The sequence below is a fragment of the Dipodomys merriami genome, unplaced genomic scaffold, assembly GCF_024711535.1.
Source record: "Dipodomys merriami isolate MVZ:Mamm:240054 unplaced genomic scaffold, mDipMer1.0.p SCAF_12, whole genome shotgun sequence".
Lineage (NCBI taxonomy): Eukaryota > Metazoa > Chordata > Mammalia > Rodentia > Heteromyidae > Dipodomys > Dipodomys merriami.
In genome coordinates, this window is record NW_027202493.1 from 5,735,418 (window position 1) to 5,753,943 (window position 18,526).

At 50.9% G+C, this 18,526-nt stretch overlaps 1 protein-coding gene across 3 annotated transcripts in view; it reads right to left on the reverse strand.

The window, feature by feature from the left end:
• Adgra2 (adhesion G protein-coupled receptor A2) overlaps positions 1–18,526 on the reverse strand; it is a 42,703-nt gene that overhangs the window by 2,594 nt on the left and 21,583 nt on the right. The window contains exons 3-19 of one of the 3 annotated variants that reach the window (XM_070016187.1): positions 15,448–15,524; positions 11,839–11,910; positions 11,477–11,548; positions 11,220–11,291; positions 10,808–10,971; positions 10,142–10,355; positions 8,457–8,621; positions 7,247–7,445; positions 6,688–6,837; positions 6,398–6,559; positions 5,270–5,494; positions 4,868–5,084; positions 2,824–3,023; positions 1,712–1,839; positions 1,286–1,409; positions 664–809; positions 112–201 (exon numbers count right to left, since the gene is read on the reverse strand). In XM_070016187.1, the coding sequence (XP_069872288.1) occupies positions 112–201; positions 664–809; positions 1,286–1,409; positions 1,712–1,839; positions 2,824–3,023; positions 4,868–5,084; positions 5,270–5,494; positions 6,398–6,559; positions 6,688–6,837; positions 7,247–7,445; positions 8,457–8,621; positions 10,142–10,355; positions 10,808–10,971; positions 11,220–11,291; positions 11,477–11,548; positions 11,839–11,910; positions 15,448–15,509 (2,462 nt within the window). In that variant the 5' untranslated portion in view covers positions 15,510–15,524. Of the gene's footprint in view, positions 1–111; positions 202–663; positions 810–1,285; positions 1,410–1,711; positions 1,840–2,823; positions 3,024–4,867; positions 5,085–5,269; positions 5,495–6,397; positions 6,560–6,687; positions 6,838–7,246; positions 7,446–8,456; positions 8,622–10,141; positions 10,356–10,807; positions 10,972–11,219; positions 11,292–11,476; positions 11,549–11,838; positions 11,911–15,447; positions 15,525–18,526 lie in introns of those variants that run through there. The other 2 variants (XM_070016186.1, XM_070016188.1) reach the window with 2 other exon arrangements.

Consider the following 18,526-nt stretch of genomic DNA (forward strand, 5'->3'; position numbering starts at 1 on the left):
TTAGGGGAGGGTCCCTTGCTGGGTAGGCATTGGCAGGTGCCCTTGCCAGTGGAGGGGAAGGTACGGGGAGGGGTGGCAGGCAGGCAACGGGAACAGAAGAGTGATGCTCACTAGGGACTGTGGTCTCGGTAGTTGTGGATATTGACAGCAGCTGTGATGCCACAGATGATGAGTGGGATTCCTCCAGCGATCAAATAAAACCTGGAGGGGGATAGGGTTTGGAGGTCAGAGAAACGAGAGAAGGAGGAAGCAGGTGCTCAGAATCCTTGCCTTGGTGTCTGTTTCTTTTTTCCTCCCCTGTCAATCTGTCAGAACAGGGTTTATTGTTGTTGTTGTTGTTTTGGTTGGGTTTTTTGTTTTGTTTTGTTTTGCCTTGTTTTTGCCAGGGATGCAAGGCCCATAAGGGCAGGCCTGACAGGTCCTTCCAGGATTTGGTCAAGACTATTCTAAGAAAGACCTTGAGAGCTGCAGAAGCCAGGGGATGCTGCTCAGCTGCTCTGGATCTCCTGTCACCTCTGGCCCTCAAAGCCAGCAGGACACGCCCACTCCACGGCCTGACATCACCTGGCTGCTCCAAGGTCTTTGAGTGATCCCAAGGAACCTTCGGTTTACCCTTCATTCACCCCAGATCCCAAGGCAAAGCTGGCAGGTGAACATACGAACCGGAGCATGGGGCGGGGAGCAGGCAGGGTGGAGTCCCCTTCTTGCGGAGGAGGTACCCTCCAGGTCAGCTCCTTGTGCAGGACTCGAGCCTTCACCCCCATCCACAGCAGTGTGGATAAGGAAGAGTAGTGCAGAGTAATGCCCACCTAGGGGGTGAGGCACTGAGGCTGAGGGCCTGGGCTATCCCACCTGAGCCATCCTGGAGCCTCAGTGGCTGGGATGCTCCCCATCTTCCCATGTTTCCAGCACCCTCACCCACAATGTTCTCTTGACCCAGTCCAATCCCATAGCACCCATTTAGCTTGTCCCTGCTGCTGTCCTTTCTATTTCCATCTAGCTTCTCTCCTAGCAGAGATTCTCCAGAACCCAGCCATTGCTGCCTCCCTGACCCCTAACCTCTCCTCCATTACTCTTCTCCCTCTCCATTTTGAAGCTCAGTCTCCAATTTTCTCTGGCCTGGTTCTGAACACTCCACTTCCCCTGGCTCTCCATATCACCTCTTCTCCCCTACCCCTGTAAGATGGGCACAGAGAACAGTGGAGCTGGGGCCTGTTCCCATGAATCCGTTCTTGCTGCGCATCTCCCTACTGTCATCATTCATCTTGTAGTTCCTTCTGCTTACCGCCTGGCAGACCATCTGGTAGTTGGTAAGTGTGATGCCCCCCGCAAAGACAGCAGAGGTCATGGCCATGTGGAAACATAGATTCAGCAGCATGTGCCAGCCCTTCCGGGACACGTGGATGGAGCTGCCCCAAGAGAATGTCTTTCATTAATAGGCTGCCCAACCCATAGGATCTGAAGGCTACTATGATAGTCACAAAGAAGAAGGTATATCTATGTATGTGCACGCATGTGTGTGAATGCAACCCCTGGCACCAGGAGGAAGTTCTTAATTCACAAAAAGTATTCTCTAAGCCCAGAAGATTCAGATATAAGCAAAGCAAGAACCTGGGCAGATCACATGGACCTCCCTAAGAAACACCTGCCAGTCCTTGATGAGACCTACTGTCTTGCTCCCCACTTTCCTTCCCTGAAGAACAGCTCCCACCTGTGGTTGAGAATGTAGGTGATGATGGTGGAGAAGAGGCAGAGCAGCAGCAGGGCGGTGCAGGGATAAACGACAGGATGCAGGCTGGCCCCAGAGCCCCCTGCTTCCCTGGGGAAAGCATTCAGCTCCTGGAAGAGAGAAGTAAAACTACAGAGCTGCCCCACTCTGGCCAATTACCTTCTTCCTAAGCCCCATAAGCTTTGGACTACCCCTTGGTGCTTAGTCTGTCCAGGTAGACATGTGGACATCCACTCAGAACAAGCAGTCTTAGGGAACAATGATAGTGACCTGCTTTATTTTCTTCCTCATAGTATATTGCCTTTATGAGGATGTTTTAGAAATGAGGAAAGCACTGAAGAAGTTTCCGTCTGTGACACAGCTGCATACCTGCTCAGTGTGTGGAAAAACAGGATATGAAATGTGATAGGGTTGGGAATGATCGGAAAGAGGAGAAATGATTCCAGATTGCTTTTCCATTTTAAGAATTCAGGTCTCAGAAAGTACAGTACAGCTGGGTGCCTGTGGCTCACACCTGTAATACTAACTACTCAAGAGGCTCAGATCTGAGGACCATGGCCAGCCTGGGCAGGAAAGGCCATGAGACTCTGATCTCCAATTAACTTCCCCCCAAAATCCAAGAGTGGAGCTGTGGCTCAAGTGCTTGTCTGCTAGTCTTGCATTAAAAAAAAAAAAAAAACCTCAGGGATAGCACCCTGAGTTCAGGCCCCAAAACTGACACAGGGGGAAAAAAAAGTACAATATATAAAGACTAAGCTAGGTAGTTCTAGATTTATCTCTCTCTAGACATGAGAATGGGGGCAGGCTTTCCCTGTCTGCAGGAAGATGGAGAGGTGTGGGAGAGACTGCTGGGCTATTTCCCACAAGTTGTGACAGTTTGAAAGCTGTTGTCCTGATGAAGATGCACTGTGTACATAAATGGACATGTTAAAAATGAAATTTACTTGTATGACTAATTGGTGCTAACAACAACAGTAAAAACAATAAAGAAAGCTGCTGTTCTCCTTCTATGTCTCTGTGGCCCCAGATGACCAGAATACCCAATCCTCGCTCTCATGCTTTCTGTTCCCTCACCTTTCCACCAGACCACCTACCATGAGCACAGCCATGTTGCCCAAGTGCTGGCAGTGCAGGGAGCTGACATTGGGCTGGCTGGAGCGGAGCTGGCAGCCTTCAGAACTCCAGCCCCCAGACCCCTCCTGGCTCCACCAGGCTGCCATGGGGTCAGCCCCCTCGGCCCAGTGCCGCAGTGAAACAGCCACTGGCTCTGTCAGGTTTCCCACGCCACAGCCACCTACAGGAGAGGAAAGTCCATGTGAATACACAGAAGGCTGTCAGGAAAGCTGGCTGGGCCACTAAGCAGCTGCTGCAGCAGCCAGAGTATGCATGAAACCTGCTGGACTGGTCTGGTGTTGGATGCCAAGCACAGGCCTCAGTCTACCTGGGGAGACTACATGGGGGAGAGTGGAGGGAAAATCAAAGAGCACGTGCTAGGAGATATAGACCATTTTAGGTAAGAGGTGATGAGATGCTCCAAAAAAAAAAAAAAAAAAAAAAGACGGCTTGAACTGTGGTACTCATGACAGGAAGAAAGGCGAGAATGTGGGAATAGCAAAAGACCAGGTGAAGGTGGCTCTCAGGAGGGCACTCTGTCAGGAAGGTGGGCTGGAAGGGAACAGGAGGAAGAGCAGAGCTGAGAGGGAATGTGCCTGGGACACGGGCGACCCCCAAGAATCCACCTCTCCCCTCACACTTCACATTCATTTCCACACATGGCTGCTAGCACTTTGACCCTTCGGGTAACTTATCCATCAGGTCTTGGGGGAAGTCTCAGTGTTTAGGAAAGGTCTTCCTGGCCCCTAACAGAGTTCAGCTATTGTTGGCAATGCTCTGAACACTTCGCACTGCTGCTCACTTCACTGCCTGTCTTCTCTGCTAAAGTGTATGCTCTTTAAGGACAAGGACAAAGCTGTCTGTGCACACGTGTGTCCCAACCTCAGCAGCCTGGCACCTGCAAGGCACTCAGTGTTTATACAGAGAGTGGAAAGGCATAGGTCCCTTCTAGAAACAGGAAGGGATCCTGGTGTAGTGACAGCAACAGCTGGGAATGGGAGAGGCCTAGAGTCATGTCACAAAGGACCCTAGAGAGCATGTGGAAGAAGATAGGTATTCTGATGATGGGAACCACAGAAGCCTTGAAGGTTTGGGGCTCAGATGTTTCTAGAAGGTGAGTCTGGTGACAGTGTAGCAGACAGTCAATGGAAAAGTGTGAGCAAAGGTGGACTCAGGGCTAGGAATGTGGCTTACTGGGAGAGTGCTGCCTTGCATGCATGAAGCCTTGGGTTCAATCCTCAGGACCACATAAACAGAAAAAGCCAGAAGTAGTGCTGTGGCTTAAGTGGTAGAATGCTAGCCTTGAGCAAAAGAAGCTCAGGGACAATGCGCAAGCCCTGAGTTCAAGCCCCAAGACTGGCAAAAAAAAAAAAAAAAAAAGTACAAAGGTGGAATCAAGGGCATGGGCCAACTGAGGCTGGAGCTACAGACAATCCACGTAGTTCCTGGGTGCCAGAACTCAGTTCAATTATTTCCCACTCTGATCTCCACCGTCCCCAGTGTTTCTGGTTCAAGCAGCAACCTCTAAGGAACAGCCATCACTGTGATGTTTTCATCCTTATAACAACAGCAAGGGTAGTGCTGAGCTTTCGGTAGGCACTCATGCAGTGTTGCTTGTCTGCCTGGGACCTGTGTGGCCAGTGGGTTGAGGTCTATGCTTACAGCTCTTTTGAAATGTAATACACCTGGGGTATAAAATCCATGTTGGGAATGGGAATGTAGCTCAGTGGTAAGTTCTTCAGCACCATCCCTAGTGCCCTTCCCCTCCCCCCATGAGAGTATAGTGGCATTCAAATCCTACATTTGCCTTGGTCTAGCTTATAAAGTCCAGTGTCCTCCTGAACCTTGCCTCCACCAATCCCTTCCTGCACAGGCCATGTCTGCCTCCTCCATCCTTAGGAAATGAGGGACCCACCATCCTCTGCCAAGTTTACCAGGGCAATCGGTGCTGCAGGGAGTGTGGGTACAGGAAGGGCGGGGTGAAGGGCACAGGGAAGATGGACATTCAGGAGTTCAGTCCCTTACTGGTTCCTGCAAAGATCACAGGTGTGGCCACTCCGCGCCTCTTGCCAGGCCCAGTGGCTCCCGGGCGAGAGGTGTTGCCATGGCTTCGGAAGAGGCGGCCATTTCGGAAGACAAGCAGTTGCAGGGTGCAGTCTGGGGGAACTGGGGGAGCCAGGGCAGCCGGAAGGGATGAGAATAGGCTGGGGGGCAGCTGGATGGAACCCAGGGCCACACTGTTCTGGGGGGTGAGGGACACAGGAACTCCTCAGCGACACTCAGAACCCATGAAATCACATTTCCTGTCCCTTCCTGGCTTCACTTTGCCCCCATCTGCCCTCCTCCCACTCTCCAGAGCCCACCTTCTCTCATACCTACCCCACCACCACCACATCCCCATCCCCATACCCCTTCCCCTGTGCCCACCTTGATGTGGAAAGATGACAGAGAAATGTTGGGTCTCCCCGTGGTGCAGCGGAAGCGCAGCTGCTGGTCAGCTGGGGGCTCAGGCTCAGGTGGGGCATTCTGGCCAGGGCTGCCCAGCTGTACGCCTGACATGCCTGCCTCCTTCCTCTGGAAGGCTGTGCAGGTCAGGCCCACATAGCTGTGTGGCTTGATGAGGTAGGCCTCTAGGGCCACATTTCTCGAGTTCTGGGGACAGGGAAATTGTTACTCCACTGTTTGAGACTTTTTCTAGAAAGCAGCTCAGGCTGCAGCCCCACCCCACTCCTACCATTTTTTCAAAGTATGGCCAGTCTTGTGTGTGCTGTGGAGTCTCCACACCACACATGGCCATACGCATTCTCCTTCCTCTGAAGGGCCAAGTGCTCGTGTGTACCCCATCTTCTTACCTTGCTCACACCCTCACTCCATCTACTAATTCTATTGTCCCAACTCAACTGAAGTGCCTAGACAATATCTTGAATGTGGTTCTACTAGAGTTTTTTTGTATGTATACCAGTCGTGGGGATTGAACTCAGGGCTTGGGTACTGTCCTTGAGCTTTTGTACTCAAGGCTAGCACTCTACCACTTGAGCCACAGCTTTGTTTCTTTTAATTTTTGGTGATTCACTGGAGATAAAAGTCTTATAGACTTCCCTGCCTGGGCTGGCCTTGAACCACTATCCTCGGATCTCAGCCTCCTGAGTAGCTAGGATTACAGATATGAGCCACTGGTACCTGGCTCTATCAAACCAACCAAATTAGAAAGATCACGCTCTCCTCATGACACGTCATCATTCCTTTTCTATGAGTGCTGTCAGCTGGAGATCAAGCCCTCCTCCTGTTCCCTTTACTCCTTCTCAGCTTCCTCTGATTTATGTCCAGCAGGCTGGCCACCCCGCTCAGCTCCCTCCAACTCAAACCCTCCAACTCATGTATGACTTCTTCGTCACTGGCCCCTCTCCTTTGTAAGCCCTGTTTGCTGTTTTTGACAGCTGGTGCCTGGCAGGTACACTAGAGAGAGTGAGAGAGGGAAGTGTTCTTTCTATAGATCATGCAGGCTTGGCCCTAGTCAACTTCAGGTCCTTCCCAGTGCTCCCTGATCCACATTACCACAGAGATGTGCTGAGCATGGGGGCTGAGAGCAGCACTCCCAATGCGCTCCAGGGCACCCACAATGCCACTGCAGGCCTTGTCTTCACGCTGGGCCAGCCAGAGCAGGTGCTCGTCCACCAGCATCAGGTTGCTGGCCATGTCCACCATCACCTCCACCAGCTGTGGGGAGGGCAAGAGAGTCACAGGGAAGGAAGGAGTGGAGTTTAGGATCTAGGGGCTGGGATGTGGGAGAAGCCCAAGGCAGTGGGAGGGTGATTCTCAGGGACCCAAGACTCGTTGACTCTTACCTCTTTGATTTGGTCTACGTAACCCAAAAATTTCTGAATCATCTGAGCCACATAGACCACATCCATCATGTCTGAAAAGCTGGCAGCCTCAGCTGTGTATACTCTCAGTTGGTGGGCCAGGGTTAGTGCATTGGAGGCATTGATGGGCATCTGGGGGTGTTGGGAGGGAAAAGGATCACTCCATCTTCTTCCTTCTGCCCCAGAACTACCCTAAGGAGCCCTTGTCCTTGGTACTGGTGCTCAGAGCTATAGAAGCCTGTACCACCTACTATAGAGAGGACCCTGCTCATCACAGTGCAAGGCTGCCCACGTGCAGCATCTCTGGGATAAGGACAATGACAGTATGTCCCAATGCGGAAGGATAATGAGGGGGATGGGATAGAGGACCTGAAGTAGCTCTGTGGTCATGAATCCCCTGCAAGAGGACAGCAGCTGTGGACAGGAATGGAGTACACCCTCAGAGCAACCTTGGGCTGGGCTCCCTGCCCCCATGGGGCATCAGTCCTCAACCCCAAACCAGAGCTGGAGGGGTGCCCCACCCTTCCTCTCCTAGCCTCACCAGCACAAAGGTGTAGAGCACTCTGGTGATGTCATTGGTGTACAAACAATGGGAGTAGTCCCCCGGCTCCCAACGGCCAGCTCGGTCACACCGGCGAGAGGCTCGGGTACCTGGGGCACCCCCACTCAGGGGCACTGAGGTGAAGGGATACTGTAGGCAGGACTGGTAGGCTGTAATACCAGCTAGAGTTCGAGGCCACCTGTGGACAGAGGGGGAAGGTAATGTGAGCCAGGCTCCTCAGGACCATTAGCTCCCGCCCTTTGAATTGTGATGCCAAACCCTTGGGTGTGTGGGTACAGATGACCCTCAAGTTCTACTCTGTAAAGTTTTCTCTGACAGTGCTATCCTAAGTGATATAGGGGTGCACTCAGAGTTCTGAGTTCAAGTCTAATTCTGCCACTTAATAGCTACAGCCTTAGGCAAGCCACTATGCTTTCCGGTGTTTAGTATCCTTAACTATAGAATGGGGAAAACAATACTGACCCTGACATACATAAGGGGTCACAGTGATACTAATATTAAAATATGACGGTACCAGTGGCTCACACCTGTAATCCTAGCTACTCAGGAGGCTGAGATCTGAGGATTATTCTTCAAAGCCAGTTCAGGCAGAAAAGTCTTCTCTCCAATTATCTACCAAGTAAAAAAAGCTGGAAGTGGTACTGTGGCTCAAGTGGTAGAGCCTAACCTTGAGCAAGAAAAGCTCAGGGAGCTGGGTTCACTGGCTCCTGTAATCCTACCTCCTCATGAGGCTGATATCTGAGGACTGTAGTTTAAGCCAGTTCAGGCAGGAAAGTCCATGAGAGTCTTATCTCCAATTAACCACCAGAAAACTGGAAATGGAGCTGTGGCTCAAAGTGGTAGAGTGCTAGTCTTGAGCACAAAAGCTCAGTGCCCAGGCCCTGAGTTCAAGCCCCAGGACTGGCACAAAAATCAAAATAATGGTTGGAGGAGACCTTTACAAGCTACTAGTGTGAGGAAGCAATTTAAGCTTTTGTGGTCTGTGCAGCACATCTCACATGATGACTGTACCCCTGAATGTAAGTTCTCTTGAAATGTAAGGATAAGACTTTGGACTGAAGGAGAGTGGACAGGGAGCTTCTGGTCATCTTTGCTCTAAGGTACAAGAGTAGGGATGAAGGGCAGGGACTGCATGGGGTGGGACCATAGTCAGATCTCTGGTGCAGCCCTCTGCAGAGCAGAACAGAACCTGAAGTCCCCGCGGTTGTTGGCCACACGCTCAGCTGGGCAGTAGGAGGCGGAGGTCTCCAGCACCACAATCTCCACCTTCTTGCTGGTGTTGCCCTGGGCCGTGGACACCAAGCATTCCCATTCTCCTGAGGCCCAGACGCTGATGTGAGACAAGGTCAGCTCGCTGCAGACAGGGGTGGGGGCTGGCTCATTAGGATGCTCCAGGACCAGCTCCACACTACCACAGTGGTCCTGGCCATCCCCTGTCCCCCTGAAAACACAGGCTCCTGCCCTGGAGTAATACCATCAGGACCTTTTTCTCTATTGGAAGGAAGGATACAGGTGTTCACTTCTTTAGTTTGACTGGCCTTATGGTATTGTTTTCTGAGTTTTAATTTCTCTGTCTTTATAATGGAGACAATCACTTCTCTTATAGATCTACTGTAGAGATCAAACTAGCAATACAGGTGAAGGCCTCTTAGACATGATAAGTATAAGAAGAAGCTGGGTGTCAGTGGCTCATGCCTGTAATCCTAGCTACTCAAGAGGCTGAGATCTTAGGTCAGTGATTTGAAGCAGCCTGGGCAAAAAAGTGTGAGAGACTTTTATCTTCAAATAAATACTAAAAAGCCAGAAGTGGAGCTGTGACTCCAGTGGTAAAGCACCAGCCTTGAGTAAAAAAGTTAAAGGAGAGTGCCTAGGCTCTGAGTTTAAGCCCCAGTATGGGCACAAAAACAACACACACACACACACAAGAAAAACCCCGGAAATGGCACTGTGGCTCAAATGGTAGAGCACTTGCCTTGAGCTAAAGAGCTGAGGGACAGTGCCTAGGCCCAGAGCTCAAGTCCCATGACCAACAACAACAACAAAAAAAGCAAAAAAAAACCAAACAGAAAACAAAACAAAACACAGTCAGCCGGTTGCAGAATCTACTCTTAACTACCTGTGATGGAGATAATGGCCTTTTGCTGGGCGCCTGTGGCTCATGCCTGTAATCCTAGTTACTCAGGTAATACTCAGGAGGCTGAGATATGAGGATCATGGTTCACAGCCAGCGGGGCAGTAAAGTTCATGAGACTCTTATCTCCAATAAACCACCAGAAAACTGGAAGTGGCACTGTGGCTCAAGTGGTAAAAGAAAACCTCACTAGAGAAATGTCAAATGTCATTTGTTTTTCTTTTTTCCTTTCTTCCTTTCTTCCTTCCTTCCTACCTTTCTTTCTTTCTTTTTCCTTCCTTCCTTTCTTTCTTTCTTTTTTTTTTTTTTGGTCAGTTGTGGGGCTTGAACTCTGGGCCTGGGTGCTGTCCCTCAGCTCTTCAGCTCAAGGCTAATGCTCTACCACTTGAGCCACAGTGCCACTTCTGGCTTTTTCTGCTTATGTGGTGCTGAGGAATCGAACCCAGGGCCTCATGCATATAAGGCAAGCACTCCACCACTGAGCCACCTTCTCACCCGTCACTTGTTTTTCTATCAGATGTTTAATTTCTAATCTCTGTTCAGGCTATTTATGGTTGTCTTAGCTTTCTAGAAATTCACATGTAGCGACACATAAATGCATGCACACACACACACACACACACACACACATCACACATCACACATCACACATCACACATACACACACATTCCCAGGAGAAAGTTTGGGCCTGGCTGTTTGGTGTATGAAATGGAAACCATAGCTAAGGAGCAGCAGGGCCTACCTGGTGATGAAAGTGCAGTCATGGATAAGGCTCTGGGCTAGGACGATGCCTGCCTGCTCATCCCCCTCCACTGGGGCCCGATTGTGGTACCAGCGAATGCGTGTGTCATTGCCCAGGTAGCTGGCAGAGCACTGGAAGGGCAGCCGGTCACCTTGGAACACCACTTGTCGCAGCGATGGAATGAGATGGTGTGTGTGCAGCTCCAGAGCCCCCTCTGTGGAGGAAATGGCTCTGTGAGGCTTGACTACACAAGGAGAGAGAATCCAGCAGGGAAAGGCAGCCCTCTGTCTGCAGCCTGCTCAGGCTGGCAAGGAAAAGGGTCACTAGAAAGCCTCCAAGATTAGAGAGGAGGAGGGGGGCAGGCATGTGGCTGTATCCTGGGATGTGGGACCAGATAAAAGCAGAAATAAATAAGCAAGTAGTCTTGAAGGAGGCTTAGAAGAGCTGAGAATATCACTCACTAGTAGAGATTTGCCTAATTGCTCACCAAGGGCTGCCCCCCCAGTGGAACAGAGGGAAAGATCCAGAGGACACACCCATCACACCAACCACACAAACACTCGGGGCCTTGAGCCACTGGGTGTGGATGAAGGGCAGGGCTCTGTGCCTGGGCCTGGAATCAGGCAGGTAGTCCTTGGTGGATATACAGACCCAGGGTTTGCTCACCACAGCACAGCTGGGACTCCTGAAGGCTACCCAGGGCCTGGGCATGCAGGGAGCTGGGGTAGGCACAGAGTGTGTGCTCTGACAGCTGCAGGGAGTGATTCCGAGCCCAGGGAAGCAGCCAGCGCAGGTGACAGTCACAGGTCAGGAACTCAGTGCCAAAGTCCCTGTGGGGCCAGCAGAGGGGTCATGGAGTAGAGCAGAGGTAGAGGGAGTTTCTGGGGGTGGGGATGGGACTGAGCCTGGCAGGGCTGCAGGGGGCAGCCTTGGCACTTGTGTTCCCCACCCCACCCCAGATACTGTGAGTCTGGCAGTGTCTGGTTGCCTGCACAGCAGGCCGCCCATTGTGGCTATGATCTTAGCTGTCTGTCTCCTCCAGAGCCAAGGGCTGCTCCTGGCTAGGAAAGATACTCACACCACTTTAAGGGCTGGTAGTTCATCAAAGACCCCAGGTTGCAGACTGGAGAAGATGTTTCCAGATATATTTCTGCAGGGGGCAGGGAACAGTGGGTCAGGATTTTAGGGTCTCTCTGGGGCAGAGGGGAGGGGTGGGAAGAGAGAATAACAAGTCCTGTAAGGGTCTGCATTGCTTCTCCCTCCTGGACCTTCGGTCCAGTCTGTGCTTCCCCCTCCCACCTCTCACCCTTCCTCCCACATTACCCTGTCACTCACAGTCTCAGAAGCCTGGGGAGGCCTTGGAAGGTCTCGGAGGTGAGACAGCCAATCCGGTTGTTGGAGAGATCTCTAGAGAGACACACTCAGGAAGTTGGTTACATGGTAACACAAGGATTCACTTGTGAGGAGCACACGTGGGTGGCTGGGGCTCATGGGGCGGGGGGGCTTGGAACGAGGGCCAAAGTGGGCCCAGGAATGCCCACACATTTGGCCCCACAAATGTCCTGAGTGAAGGTTGGTAGGCTGAGAAGGAACAAGGGGGTAGGCAGGATGGTGGATGCCCATGGGATCTGGGTCTTTCTCCGGGGGGAGCGGGGTTGCGGGGAAGGCTAGGTTTGGTGGGGGGCCATGCCACTCACAAGCGCTTCAGTTCCCCCAGGCCCAAGAAGGCTCCAGGCTGCACCGTACTGATGACATTGTTCCTCAGGTCCCTGTGGGAGACAGTGGGGAGGCTTTCATCCCTCTCACCATCTGGGGGCCACTGGATGCTTCCTGGGCGACCATTGTCACCACAGGTATTGGCTTTCTTTGGGACTTTGTTTCCTTCTAAACCTCTGTTCTCAAAGGCTGGATGCTATTGGCCCTGTAATCTTTGCTACTCAGGAGGTTGAAACCTGAAGGTCAAAGTTCAAAGCCAGTCAGGGTAGGAAATTCTGTGAGACTCCAATTAACCAGCAAAAAAAAAAAAAAAAAAAAGCAGGAAGTGAAGGTATAGTTCAAGTACTAGAGTGTCAACCTTGAGCAAAAAAACTAAGGGACAGCCGGGCGCTGGTGGCTCACGCCTGTAATCCTAGCTACTCAGGAGGCTGAGATCTGAGGATCGCGGTTCAAAGCCAGCCCGGGCAGGAGAGACGGTGAGACCCCTATCTCCAATAAACTACCAGAAAACCAGAAGTGGCGCTGTAGCTCAAGTGGTAGAGCGCTGGCCTTGAGCTAAAGAGCTGAGGGACAGCGCCCAGGCCCAGAGTTCAAGCCCCACAACCGACCAAAAAAAAAAAAAAAAACAACTAAGGGACAGCACCTAGATTGAGTTCAAGCCCCAGTATCAAAACACATGTGCGCGCACGCGCGCGCACACACACAGACACAGATAAATAAAGTAATAAACCTCTGCTTCTCCTTAGATAGATCTCTTCAGCCTGCCTGGTTACCACCAAGGGTCAGAATAATGTTAGGGATGGTGTAAGAGCTTGAGAGGTGGGATGAGGAGGAAGGAGGAAGGAGGAACTCTGGAAATGGAGTGGACAGAGCTCTGGGCTGGGAGCTGGGAGCCAGGAGCCTTTACCTCCCATGTGGGTCTACCTCAGGCCTCTCCGTGGACCCTGAAAGGAAACAGGTCAACTGGCTTATAGCTAGGCAACTGAATCTGCCCAATCTAAGCTCCAGGCAGGGTTGAGATCATCAGTCCAGCCTCCTCACTCTTCAGATGAAGCCCAGAGGGCTATTGCTTAGTCAAGCTTCTTAGCCCTACCTTTTCCAGTTGGGTTCTTCGAAGCCCAGAGCTAAAAGAAGGGAACAAGGAAGGTGCCTGTAGACTGAGCAGGTCACAGGACAGAAATGGCCCTGGGTGCCAAACTCCATCTGCATGGAGGGCTGAATTGCAAGCAAATACTCACAGCAGCCTCTGCCTTAATCTGGTCTCCCAAACTCTCTGCTCTAGACAGCTTCTGACTACTGGCACCTATTAACTGAGAAGGTCCACCCTACCACCTGACACACAGTCCTCTGGGCTCTTAAGCAGACCACTGAGAGCCCATCCAGCTTCTGTACTGCATCCTCCATGCTGGGCATAGCCAGGAAGAGAGGTGCTTAGAGAGTACCATCACTCAAGGGCCACCCTGGCTTTCCCAGACCCCACAGGGCACTTCCCAGGGGCTCCCCGCTCAATGGGCATCTTTTCTGCCCCACTTAAGTGCCCTGGAGAGAAGGCAGAAGGCAAGGGCGGGAGACTGCTGGAATAACCCCCATCAGGGAGGGGCTGCTGAGGCAGGAAGTCAGGACAGTGACAGAGATACCTGGGGTCAACCAGCTTTCCAAGGCCCTGCCACCCCTGGCTCATACAGAGGCAGGGAGTCCTTGGCTCTGCTGGCCACAGCCACAGGAACAGCTCTGGGTGTGGGCGTGAGGGAGTTAACAGAATCAGCTCCCTGCTGGGCAAGAGGAAATGGGTGTTGGGCAGGGATGAGGGAGGTGCTGTCCCAACAGGGGGCTTGTTTGTCTATTCCCAGTTGGGGATTCATAAAGCAGGAGGGAGGGAGGGAGGGAAGGAGAGAGGGGGAGAGAAGAGGAAAAAAGTGGAGGAGGGAGAGATTGAGAGAGATGGGGGGAGATCAGGGTTCCTCTGCCTCAGTACTATTTCCGTGAAGGGCTCAAATGGCCCCCAGAGTCTCCAAAAAAAGAGGGAAAGCCACCAGCAGGCCAGATTCCTAGAATCCAGAGTGCCAGGAAGGCATCCTCAGCCCTGGCCACCAGTGGCGAATGTGCTAGGGAAAAGCCTAGAACGCACTGCCTGTGGTGTAGAGGGGACAAGGGATAAATGCTCCCTGCCTAGGCCACTCTCCCTAGAGACCCCCTTTGACTGCCAGGCTCCACCCCCTCCTTGCTTGCCCCTGTGCCCCTTGGCCCTTGTTGGGGTCTGGCCATTCTCAGAGCCCTGCCTCCCACCCCCATACAGGACAGGCAGAGGGAAACACATTCCTCATTGTGTCACTTCCCTTCATGGGCTGCCAAGGGGCTGAGGCCACAGCCCCCCACCCTTCCCTCTCTGTGTTTATTCTCATTTCCTCCCTGGCCCCCTCATGAGCCCCCACCAGCCTGTCCCACGGATGCTTTGCAGATGGGAGAAAGAAGGCCCCTCAACCCTAGTTCCTCTCCCTGCCCTGTTTCCTGCAGCCTGGGCCACGTGGGGCCTCTCTGACAGGACAACTTCCACCAAGTTTGGTGTTCTTTCCCGGCTGCCTCTAGACAGCCTGCAGAACTCCCCTTGGAGTTCCCTACAGAGTGGGCCAGTTGGGGGCTGCTCCCAGGCTGAGCTCTGACAAGCCTTTTGAGTCATAGGCTCAGGGCTCAGCCTCCTAGATTCTCTGAGTCAGGAAAGGAGCTCTGGGGCTGTATTCCCCTAGGGGCAGGAAGAGATGCCACCACAGGACTGGGGTATTTTTAAGACTAGCAAGGAGCCTGTCAATTGATTGAATCCTTCTTCTTCCTTTTTCCTCCTCCTCCTCCTCCTCTTCCTTTTCTCCTTCTCATTCTTTTGCCAGTACTGGGTCTGAACACTGTCCCTTAGCTTTTTTCCATCGAGGCTGGTGCTCTACCAATTGAGCCACAGCTTCACTTCCAGCTTTTTGGTGGTTAATTAGAGATGTGTCTCACAGACTTTCCTAACCAGATTGGCTTCAACCTGAAATAGTAGCTAGGATTACAGGCCTGAGCCACCAGCAGCACCTGGCACAACCTTTTGGAAAAGCTAGTTAAAGCTATGGCCAAAACAATGCACTACTCCCATGGCTGTGCACTCAATTTCTGAGGATCATAGGTCCTCGATTAAGAATCCCAGCCCTAGCCAGGTGCTAGTGGTTCATGCTTGCAATCCTAGCTACTCAGCAAGTTGAGATCTTAGGTTTGTGGTACAAAGCCAGCCTGGGCAGGGAAGTCCATGAGCCTCTTATCTCCAATTAACCACAAAAAGCTAGAAGCAGTTCTGTGGCTCAAGAGGTAGAGCATTAACCTTGAACAGAAAAGCACAGGAACAGTACCTAGGCCCTGAGTTCAAGGCAAAGGGCACACACACACCCCCCTAGCTCTAGATTATCTAAGATAGTCTCTTTCCGGAGGTGAGGCCACAGACTAAGGTAGCCTGTCCAAGGATATACAATGAGGGATCTCTCACTTCCTGCCTGCTGCCAGAGAACCTAGGAAGGAGGCAACATGTGGATGGAACTTTACCTACCCACTGCCTTTTGCCTAACCTGAACGATGCTGTCATTCCCTTGGCTCCAGGATACCTCTGTCCCAGTATCCACATCAACATAGTGAAGAAGGGTCCCTAAGGCAAAAATGGAATGAGGTCTCCTAGAAGCAATCATATCCTATGCCATTTCTTGGGAAAACAGCACAAATAATAAAAGAGAAGACAGGGTGAGTGTAATGATGCACTTCTGTAATTCCAGCATTTAGGAAGCTGAGGCAGGAGGATTACGAATTCTAGGCCAGGTGGTCACGGTGGCTCATACCTGTAATCCCAGCTATTTAGGAGGCTGAAATGTGAGGATTGTAGTTCAAAGCTAGCCCCGGCAGGAAAGTCCTGTAAGACTCTTATCTCCAATTAACCACCCAAAAGCTGGAAGTGGTGCAGTGGCTCAAGTGGTAGAGCTCTATAGCCTTGAGCTGAAGAGCTGAGGGATAGTACTCAGGCCCAGAGTTTAAACCCCAAAACTGACCAAAAAAAAAAAAAAAAAAAAGCTGGAAGTAGAGGTGTGGCTCAAGTGGTAGAGTCATCTGTGAGAGAAAAAGCTGAGGGACAGTGTGAGACTTAAGTTCCAGACCTAATATGGACACACACACACACACACACACACACACACACACACACACACACACAAAAATAAGCAGTATACTGGAGAATGTAAATGAGGGTGAATATGGTCAAAGAACTTTATTTGTACATATGAAACTATAATAATGAAACTTGTTGATTCCGTTTTAAGAGTCATGAGAGTAATGAAAGGGATGAGGCTGGTACATTGTATATGTAAGGAAATCTCACGATGAAACCTCCCTTGTACAACTATTTATGATAGTAAAAAATTCTAGCCCGGTGCTAGTAGCTCATGCCTATAATCCTAGCTGCTCAGAAGGGTGAGATCTGAGGCTCATGGTTCAAGCCAGCCTGGTCAGGAAAGTCCGTGAGACTCTTTTTTTTTTTTTTTTTTTTTTTTTTTTTGTCGGTCGTGGGGCTTGAACTCTGGGCCTGGGCGTTGTCCCTCAGCTCTTCAGCTCAAGGCGAGCGCTCTACCACTTGAGCTACAGCGCCACTTCCGGTTTTCTGGTGGTTTATTGGAGACAGGAGTCTCACGGTCTTTCTTGCCCGGGCTGGCTTTGAACCGCAATCCTCAGATCTCAGCCTCCTGAGTAGCTAGGATTACAGGCGTGAGCCACCAGCGCCCGGCTTCCGTGAGACTCTTATCTCCAATAAACCACCAGAAAACCGGAAGTGGTACTGTGGCTCAAGTGGTACAGTGCTTGTCTTGAGCTGAAGAGCTGAGTGTCAGCGCCCAGGCTCAGAGTTCAAGACCCCCAACTGACAGAAAAAAGAAAAAGAAAGAAAGAAAGAAAGAAAGAAAGAAAGAAAGAAAGAAAGAAAGAAAGAAAGAAAGAAAGAAAGGAAGGAAGGAAGGAAGGAAAGAAGGTGGATAGATCTAGCTGTGTACTGGAGACTCATGTCTGTTATCCTAGCTACATAGCCTGAGGATCCTGGTTCCAGGGCAGCCTGTGCAGGAAAGTCTGTGAGATTCCTATCTCCAATTAACCACCAGAAAACCGGAAGTGGAGCTATCCTTGAGCAAAGAGCTCAAGGACAGCACCCAGGCCCACAGTTTAAATCACTCAACCAAAAAAATAAAAATCCTAATTAAAAAAATGCTGCTGTGCCGGGCGCTGGTGGCTCACGCCTGTAATCCTAGCTACTCAGGAGGCTGAGATCTGAGGATCACGGTTCAAAGCCAGCCCGGGCAGGAGAGACCGTGAGACTCCTATCTCCAATAAACCACCAGAAAACCGGAAGTGGCGCTGTAGCTCAAGTGGTAGAGCGCTCGCCTTGAGCTGAAGAGCTGAGGGACAGCGCCCAGGCCCAGAGTTCAAGCCCCACGACCGACAAAAAAAAAAAAAAAAAAAAAAAAATGCTGCTGTGTGTTGGTGGCTGACACCTGTAATCTTGGCTATTCAAGAGACTGAGCTCTGAGGATCACAGTTTAAAAGCAGCTCAGGCAGAAAAAACTTGAGACTTTTTTTTGTCAGTGGTGGGGCCTGAACTCTTGGGCCTGGGTGCTGTCCCTCAGTCTTCAGCTCAAGGTGAGCACTCCACCAACTGAAACACAGTGCCACTTCTGACTTTTTCTGCTTATGTGGTGCTGAGGAATAGAACCCAGGGCCTCATGCATGCAAGGCAAGCACTTTACCACTGAGCCATCTTCCCAGCCCCGAGAATTTTTCTTATTTTGGTCGGTCGTGGGCCTTGAACTCTGGGCCTGGGTGCTGTTCCTCAGCTCTTCAGCTCAAGGCTAGTGCTCTACCACTTGAGCCAAGCGCCACTTCTGGTTTTCTGAGTGGTTTTTTGGAGATAAGAGTCTCTTAGACTGTCCTGCCCAGTCTGGCTTTGAATGGTGATCCTCAGATCTCAGCCTCCTGGGTAGATAGGATTACAAGCATGAGCCACCAGTGCCCAGCTAACATGATACTCTTATCTCCAATTAACCACCAAAAAACTGGATGTGGAGCTATGACTCAATAGTAGAGTGCTAGCCTTGAGTGAAAAAGCTTGGGGATAGTGGTCAGGCTCTGAGTTCAAGCTCCATGACTGTCACTCATCACACACACACACACACACACACACACACACACACACACACACACACACACACACACACACACACACACACACACACACACACACACACACACACACACTGAGTATATTCATTATCATAGAGTGTTACTTAGCTACAAAGAGGTATGAAGTGCTGATGCATACATACATGGATGAGCCTGGAAAATACTATGCTGAAAGAAGCCAGTTATTAAAGATTACAGGTTGCATGAGTCCATTTATATGAAATGCCCATTATAGGCAAATCTATAGAGACAGAGTAGATTAGTGGTGGAGGAATGGAGACTGACAGCTAATGATTCAAAGTTCCTTTTGTGGATGATGGGAATGTTCTAAAATTAGATTATGGTGATGATTACACCATTCCTCAAAACTCCAGTGAATTATGCCATTTAAAAGGGTAGACTTTATAGAATACAAATTATATCCATTAGAGCTGTTAA